Source organism: Danio aesculapii, chromosome 24, assembly GCF_903798145.1.
Source record: "Danio aesculapii chromosome 24, fDanAes4.1, whole genome shotgun sequence".
Lineage (NCBI taxonomy): Eukaryota > Metazoa > Chordata > Actinopteri > Cypriniformes > Danionidae > Danio > Danio aesculapii.
Window position 1 is genome coordinate 32,620,774 of NC_079458.1, and position 8,720 is coordinate 32,629,493.

Here is an 8,720-nt window from a genome sequence, read left to right on the forward strand (position 1 = left end):
TGTGTTTTCTTAAAAATCAGCCATCTCCACTGGCTGAGTGATATCCGATATAAAGTGGGTCTCAGATTGTACAAGAAGCACTGCATTAAATTACATTTCCCCCTGCCATGTCTTTAAAATATGATCATTTATTTACCCCAGTATATTCAAGGGAGCTTCTGCGCCAATTCTGACAGGCGCGTGCGTATAAACAGCTTTTTTCTCGTTTTACGCTTGAGCAACTGAATGAATGCCAAAGTCTATTTAACTGATTTTATTTAATTACATTACAACATCGATACTGTAAAAAGAATCGTCTAAAATGTAAAAAAAAAAATAAATAAATAAAAACACAATAACCGGTCACCGGAAGTTTATCAGTATGGGAACAACACTATGTCGGCATATATTTTACAGTCTATGGTCGGCACCTGTTAAATTGGCCTGTATTACAGGATATATTGTTTATTTTCTTAATTATTTTAATTTAAATCAATAAAATTAATGTTTAAGGCTGCTGTGCGTCAATGTCTGGCCAGAGCATTAAAATAATGGTGTTGAACATATGTGAGAAAATTTGACAAACAAGAGTGAATGTTTAAGTTTCCTCCACAGAGCAGTCATTTGCTTCACACGTCCTTTAATTATATGTATTATATTATGTTCTAATTAAAAAGTCATAAACTGGAAGGCTTGGTGGTAAATTTGTTGATTAACTAACGTTATCCTTTAAATTCGTGGACGTCTTATTAAAGCGATGTGAGGCTTTTATTATGAAAAAACTAAATAGCGTGAAGCCAACAAGTACATGTAGTTCAATATGATTACCAGTTGGTTAAACGATAAGACATGTGAAAGTCATTGAAAATACGTTCTTTAAAGTTATGTATGTTGTATCGTTTAGTTAGAGCAATACATTTGTTGTGCTAATTATGTCTTCTTTGGTATTGAGAATTGGAAGGACGACCAATTGTGTTCAGCACATATTAAAACGTGTGCATGTCAGATTACAGCAACCGAGATCATCTTTACTGACACTAGATCCCGTGTTTAAGACAAAGCACTGCTCTGGTTCAAAGTGGGCATTTTGTCACACTCGTTCGCTTCATACAGGAGTTTATTTGTGTAGTAGGAAAGATGAGCAGAAGGACAACGATCAGCTGTCAGTCTCCAGAAGTCCACACACTCCTCCCAGAGGGTCTGCAACACAGAAAGGTAACGTTACTTGCGTATTTTCCCCGTCACTGATTGCCATTAAAAACATTTAAGAATGGTTTACGAAGTACACAATTCAACCATTTGAGTAAAACTACTGATACACACTGCAGTAAATTATAAACTATTAAGTAATAAAAGTGTAAATATAATGCTCAAAACGTATTTTAATGAACAAAGTGTTAAAAATTAAGTAAATAACTAAAATTACTGATGTTTGTTTACTTTTTACAGATTATAAAACTTAAATTTTATTATCAAAACTTCATATAAGTTTTGACTATTAAGATTTCAAACACGTACATATACCACAGAATAGAGTTTTACGGAAATTAATAAATGGGTCATTATTATTATAAATTGCCTTTAATACATCAAAATCTTAAAAAACACATAGTTGTTGTATTAATTAAATAGACCTTGTAAGAAATGAATGTTGGTCAAGCTCCTGCGCTTTTTTTTTAAATAAACTGTAAGCAGACAAACAGTAAACAAACCTCAAATTGTGTCAACCCTGTCATGGACAAATTTAAATTAGTATAAGTGTATTTTCATTGCAGTGTGATTATAAAATGCATATTTTCAGAAAGGTAATGTGTCCCTTAACAAACCCAACTTATTAGATTATGGAAAAAGTATATTTATAATAATGAAATAATGGGCAAAATATTTATTTCCCAATATGCAATCCTTGCACATTCTTTTCAAAATAAAACCCAAGATCTAAAATATTTTGTAAAACTTTCAAACTATATAACTGGTCCTTATTGGTTAATTAAGAAATCACATAAGATGTTTTGCTAAGTCTATAAATAATTTGTTTATTTTCATAAAATGAAACATGTTGAACATGTCGGTGGAAAACAAGATGACAGGGAGGACATGGCATGTATTTTTGTTTCAAACAGTCAATGAGCTCCATTATAAGGACTTTAAAAAGATATCCTTTTTATAGACTGAGACAGACACTGCTGGTGTAGTCGATGTGTATAAATATTCTAACATAAAAAGATTAATTAACAATAAAATAAATTTAAATAAATACATTTTATTAAATAAATAAATAAATAAATAAATAACAAGGAAGGATTTGTGACAGGGAGGACATTTTTGCGTAAAGCATTTCTTCAACACATGCTGTACCAGCCCCTGGAACAGTTTCCTTATTTTATTTCTTTGTACACTGTTTAAAAGCTATATTTTTGATTTCTGTTTTTTTTATATACATATTAATATTTCACTATGATAGCGTGAACATGTTAAGCTTGACAACATTCAGTTTCAAACACAATATGAGAAAAAAAAGGAAACACAGTAAGTATAGTTACTGTGTTCACAGCAGATAGGCCTGTCATGATATCTATTTTTTGTGGTACGATATATAGTAACAAAATGTATTGCGATAAACAACAATATTGTTATTTTAAGACCATTTTGACACTATAATAGCATCATAATGCAAGTACACCCTTCCAAAGAACACAATATATTATTCTTAAGAATATTTCATTTAATTATAGTAATTTTAACAATTTAATAATTAGGTATTAGAATTTCACATAATGTGAAAACGTATCTTCTAAACAAATGAATAATAATATTAAATGTTAACAATAATGTCCAAGCTAAAAAGAACTAGAAAAAAGTAACAGAACTATTTTCATTCGTCAGGCACCCACAAGAAAATATACCATAGTAATTTAAAGTAAATATTATAGTGTTTTTTTAACCATACTGACACTGACACCTTCAATATAGATAAAAAGGCTGCGTAATCAGCTACAATGTGGCTAGAATAGTTTTTTATGTATGGGCGATTTATATTGTATCACCAAAAATGATTAAAAACATGTTCGTGTGTTGTACGATAAGTCAATATATTGATTATTGTGACAGGCCTAACAGCAGATTTTTTAACCTCCCCTGAAGAAAGGCAAAAGGGCCATACGGATGCCAATGAGCACATCAGAGGGTTTCTTAAAGGGGCATTTACCACATCATGGCAGGGTGGACAACATTTTCAAGGACACGTGCAAAACGATTAATAATTTTATGAAAACATTATCAAAATGACTTGTTTTATCAAATAACTTGTTACAGACAATAAGAATTTTCAATTTTATCTACTTTACCTACTTTTTAGACTCACTGAAGTTGGCTGAGCAGCGTGTGGGACATGGCAAAATCACATCCATTTTAATGAAAGAATATGACAAAAATTGACAAACGTATTTCAAAACACTTCTATTTCTACCTGCATGTGTGTAAAGGTTTAACGAAATATATTAAAACATCAGAATTTATTATTTCGCATTAAGTTTATATAGGACTGATTCAATCTTGTGGGACATCAAAAGCACTTTATAGTGATAATGGCCCAAATACATTGTAAACATACAATATGCAAAAAGCCTAACAGGGCGAAATGTTTTAACATTGTACGAAGAATGCTATGTAACTGACAATTTTATATCTGTAATGTACTTCAGCAGAATAAACAAACAAAGAAAAACATAATTTTTCTGTTATTGTAACATTATGTTTAGTTTTTAAAGTTACTCACCCAAACTTGTTCCAAATCAGTTTTTTTTTACAAAAGAACTGAAGAATTAGTTTGTAAATGCAGTTAATGGATTACTAAATGCTCACTTTACATGGTTCATTTAAATCAGTGGTTGACTCAATTACAGATGCAATCAGATCCAGATTAAAAATTAATAATTTAGTACAATTTGGTACAATATTTTGGACTCAAATGTAGTAGTAAGCAAAAGTAAAGGTTATAAATATAAATGTTAAAAACATATTTTAAAAAAGTACTGATAGTAAAGTAAACAGTGTATTATTGAATAAAAAATACGTAGGTACTGCCCACCACTGTTAGTTGAGGTATAGAATTGCAAAACAAAATAACAAGTAAATCTAGCTGTTGTGATTTTATAGTCATTACAAAATTGCAGTAAAATAATATTTATAAAAAGTTTTCTTGCAGTTTGAATTATAGCTGTTCAGTAAATGAATGTCTGCTTAACTCAACAGTTAAACAAGCTGGGAAAGATTTCACCTATTTGATCGTAGTGCTCATTGGACTTGGTGTAACAGGTAACTTGTTCTTATCTCGTCAAAATTTTTGTGTAAACCAGGGCTGGATGGTCAACTGTCATGTTTCAGGGCCTCATACCCTGTTCTTATTGTGCCAGAAAACCAACAGAGAGCACCAACATGCATTACCTAATGATGATAACAGGATGGAGTCTAAATAGTTATATTATTTATATATTATTCACTTTGGATTTTGTATTAGCAAAAAGTTCATTATTGCTAACATGTTGCTGCAATTACTAAGTACTAAAATTAACATCAACATTATTATAGTTTACTACTGTGCAATAGTTTTTTGTTTGTTTGTTTTTTTATTATTTAGATTTTAGTAATTTTGTGTGTTTTTTTTTCTCCAAATAGATAGTGATCTTTAACATCTCTGAACTCTATTAATAAACTTATTAATAAAAGCTTAAATAGTCTCAGTGATGCTCAATATAACACTAAATAAACAAGTATTTATATTTCATTTTAGCTCCATTTCAAATTCTGTTCTTCACTGACTCAAATGCAGTACATGACCTAGACCTTATAATCGTACACATCAGTTAAATTCATCTTTATTTCTATAGCACTTTTTACAATATAGATTGTGTCAAAGCAGCTAAACATAGATAGCCATAGTCATAACATGACTTGGAATTGAACATTCCAGCAATTCAGGTAGGTTATAATCATTTCTATGCATATTTATTTGAATTTGTATATGCATATTATTCAGCAGGATGATAAATGAACTGATTAATGTTTTATGATTTTTTTAGGTGGCCTGCTGTATGTGGTCTTTCAAGAACTATTTTCCTCTTCAAGCCCAAGCAAAATCTATGGAAAAGCTTTCGAGAGGTGCAGATCTCATCCAGAGGTCAGCAGACAGTACCTCATTAGCTATAAATAACACAGATGTGTAAACCTAGTGTCTGAAATGCATAAATTAATCAGCCCATTGAACTATTGCTTTACACATTGACTGTACAATTTTTGATCTAATCATATTGATCTAAATATGTCTATCTGTAACATAAGTTCATAGTTCCTCTGCTGTAGTGTTCATACATCTATTACCTCATTTAAACAGTATAATATGTCCATATTGAGTACACCTGTATATTACAGTGCATCTGAGAAATATTCATAGCGCTTCACTTTTTCCACTTTTTTTATGTTACAGCCTTATTCCAAAATGGATTAAATTCATTTATTTCCTCAACATTCTACACATAATAACCCATAATCACAATGTAAAAAAAAGATTTTTTGAAATTGTTGCAAATTTATTACAAATAAAAAACCTGAAAAATCTCATGTACATAAGTATTCACAGCCTTTGCTGTGAAGCTCTAAATTGAGCTCGGGTACATTCTGTTTCCACTCATCATTCTTGAGATGTTTCAGCAGCTTAATTGGAGTTCACCTGTGGTAAATTCAGTTGACTGGACATGATTTGAAAAGGCATACACCTGTCTATATAAGGTCCCAGGGATGACAGTGCAGGTCGAGGCACAAACCAAGCATAAAGACAAAGCAATTATCTGTAGACCTCAGAGACAGTATTGTATCGTGGCACAAGGCTGGGGAAGGTTACAGAAAAATTTCCACTGCTCTGAAAGTTCCAATGAGCACTCTGGCATCCATCCATAAATGGAAGATGTTTGGAACCTCCAGGACTCTTCCTAGAGCTGGCCGCCCATCTTAGCTAAGTGATCTGGGAAGAGGGGCCTTTGTCAGGTACGTGATCAATAACCTGATGGTCACTCTGTCTGAGCTCCAACCTTCTTCTGTGGAGAGAGGAGAACCTTACAGAAGGGCAACCATATGTGCAGCAATTCACCAATCAGGCCTGTATGGTAGAGTGGCCAGACGGAAGCCACTCCCCACCTGGAATTTGCCAAAAGGCATCTGAAGGACTCTCAGGCCATAAGAAACAAAATTCTCTGGTCTGATGAGAGCACACTGCCAAAATATCAGTGGAGTGTCTTCACAACAACTCAGTGAATGTCCTTGAGTGGCCCTGCCAGAGCCCAGACCCAAATCCTATTGAACATCTATGGAGAGATCTGAAAATGGCTGTACACTGTTGCTTCCCATCCAACCTAATAGAGCTTGAGAGGTACTGCAAAGAGGAATAGGCAAAAATTCTCAAAGACAGATCATATTCAAAAAGACTTGAGGCAGTAGTTGCTGCCAAAGGTGCATAAACAAAGTATTGAGCAAAGGATGTGAATACTTATGTACATGTGATTTTTTTTCAGGTTTTTTATTCGTAATAAATTTGCAACAATTAAAAAAAAAAACTTATTTTCACATTGTCATTATGGGGTATTGTGTGTAGAACTTTGAGGAAATAAATTTAGTCCATTATGGAATAAGGCTGTAACATAAACAAATGTGGAAAAAGTGAAGCGCTATGAACACTTTCCGGATGCACTGTATATTTGTCTTCTGGTTAAATGCTAACTGCATTTTGTTACCCTGTACTCTACATGTGTATTGACAATAAATAATATATTTTGAATCTATGTTGATGGTAAATTTAATCTATATTTACTAAGGTAATTGGAGCTTTTGGAGAGCCTATTAAAGGCTTTGGGGAAACTAGTCGACGTGGCAGAAGGCAACAAGTCAGGTAAAATACATAATATCAGTAAACTCCAACTCTTCTGTGAGATCTCATTTCTTTCATTTTTTTTTAAATTTTCTTTAGTCATTTGGAGTACATGAAGGATGGACTCAAGTACATGCGGCTGAAATTCTACATTGAGGGATCTGAACCAGGATTGCGAGGAACCGTTCATTCAGAATCAAAGGAGGTATGATGTAATATCACAAAAAAGAAAATAAGTTTGTTTCATGCAAAGGTGTGTTTTTTTACAGTTTTTGCTTTCTGACAGAATCCTGAGACTGGGAAGTATGAATTCCGATATATTTTTGTGGAGATAGACACATATCCGAGGAGAACAATTGTCATTGAAGACAACAGATGAAATGAGTTCTAAAACTGTGTTAAATGCATATTGAGGATTTTCAGTTGCAGACAATGTTTTTCTTCTGATAGCTGAATTTATACTGGTGCTCTAATTAATCAAATTTGGATTTGTCATGCTGGAATTTTGATGTGTCGCAAGATTTCGTTATTAACTGTTGATCTAGAAATTGACAAAACCAAACATTGGGCATTTCGTACAAGGATTTGCATGTTTGTTTTTGTATAATTTGTGGTTTGCATTAAAGATTAACATGGGAAAGCATTTTAATCCATGTAATGGAAATACAGATTAATAAAGCTATTTGATACCATTATTGGAAATTTTCTGTTGTCCATTTAATGTGATAGAAAAAAATTATCCGATTTAAGCTTTTTAATTTTTTTTCGGTTTATTTTTATTTGTAAAAAATGTTTAACATATTACTTACTAATACTGTTATTCAGCTGGGCTATTTGAAAACTAATGCCATAAACTAAAATTGATTGAAATACATTTTACCTGAGGTAAAAAATTTAATGTAAATAATCAGGAAAAAAAATCATTTTTAAAATTACAATTACTTAAACTGAGAAGAAGAAAACATTTTTATTTGTTTTATAATTAATAGTATTTTTTATATTATGTTAACCCATTTAATCCCACCGGTCACAATTGTGACCACAATGTTTGCTTGCATTTTTTTCTGTAGTATTAAAAACAACTCCTATTATAAAGTGCATGTTCATATATAATGAAAATGTAAGATGTCTTAATGAGTTCAGGGCAGGTCTAACATGATTGGGTAGTTTGGCCATGTGACCATAAACATTCATTTCCTAGTACTGCCATCTGAATGGAAGGATAATGTCAAAGCTCAGAAATGACAGGTAAGTTTTCTAAGTTAATAAATGGAATTAAACAAATTTTAACAAGTCTTTAAACTAATTGCTGGCTGGAGTTTTTAAATTTTGTACGTGCATTTACACTATAGACCTAGACTCCCTTTGTTCTACCACCAGTCACAATTGTAACCAAAGGTGAAACCCATTTTTTCATGGACTTTTTAATTATTTTTTATAGAAAATTGACATTGATTTGTTAATATCCTTACACATACCACACAAATTCATATATGTCATCTCTAGGACTAATTTGGGATTAAATAGGTTAATATATAATATGTATGAATTTTGTCTGTTGCATATATTATAGCATTATATATCTTTAGGTTTTATAATATATATATATATATATATATATATATATATATATATATATATATATATATATATATATATATATATATATATATATATATATATATATATATGTATATGTATGTATGTATGTGTGCGTGTGATAGTTATGGACAATATATGTTTGTTATCAGTTACAATTTTGTGCCGTTATTTAATTATTAAAAATGTATAAATAATACTATTTTATTGAAAAAAAAATATT

The 8,720-nt window shown here is 31.3% G+C and overlaps 1 protein-coding gene across 1 annotated transcript; it reads left to right on the forward strand.

Annotated features, from left to right (window-relative positions):
* Positions 1 to 775: 775 nt before the first annotated feature.
* On the forward strand, positions 776 to 7,593 carry timm21 (translocase of inner mitochondrial membrane 21). The gene is made up of 6 exons (XM_056450588.1): positions 776 to 1,194; positions 4,234 to 4,296; positions 5,061 to 5,158; positions 6,846 to 6,919; positions 6,998 to 7,103; positions 7,185 to 7,593. Exons 1-6 carry the CDS (start codon positions 912 to 914, stop codon positions 7,275 to 7,277), a joined length of 717 nt encoding a protein of 238 aa, XP_056306563.1. The 5' UTR covers positions 776 to 911; the 3' UTR covers positions 7,278 to 7,593.
* The last annotated feature ends 1,127 nt before the right edge of the window (positions 7,594 to 8,720 follow it).

Excerpts from the sequence above, each read along its gene's own strand:
- timm21 (XM_056450588.1), top strand. The coding sequence starts at position 912 with ATGTCTTCTTTGGTATTGAGAATTGGAAGGACGACCAATTGTGTTCAG. Across the intron at positions 1,195-4,233 it reads AGGGTCTGCAACACAGAAAG|TTAAACAAGCTGGGAAAGAT; the intron begins GTAACGTTACTT and ends TTAACTCAACAG. Across the intron at positions 5,159-6,845 it reads GGTGCAGATCTCATCCAGAG|GTAATTGGAGCTTTTGGAGA; the intron begins GTCAGCAGACAG and ends ATATTTACTAAG.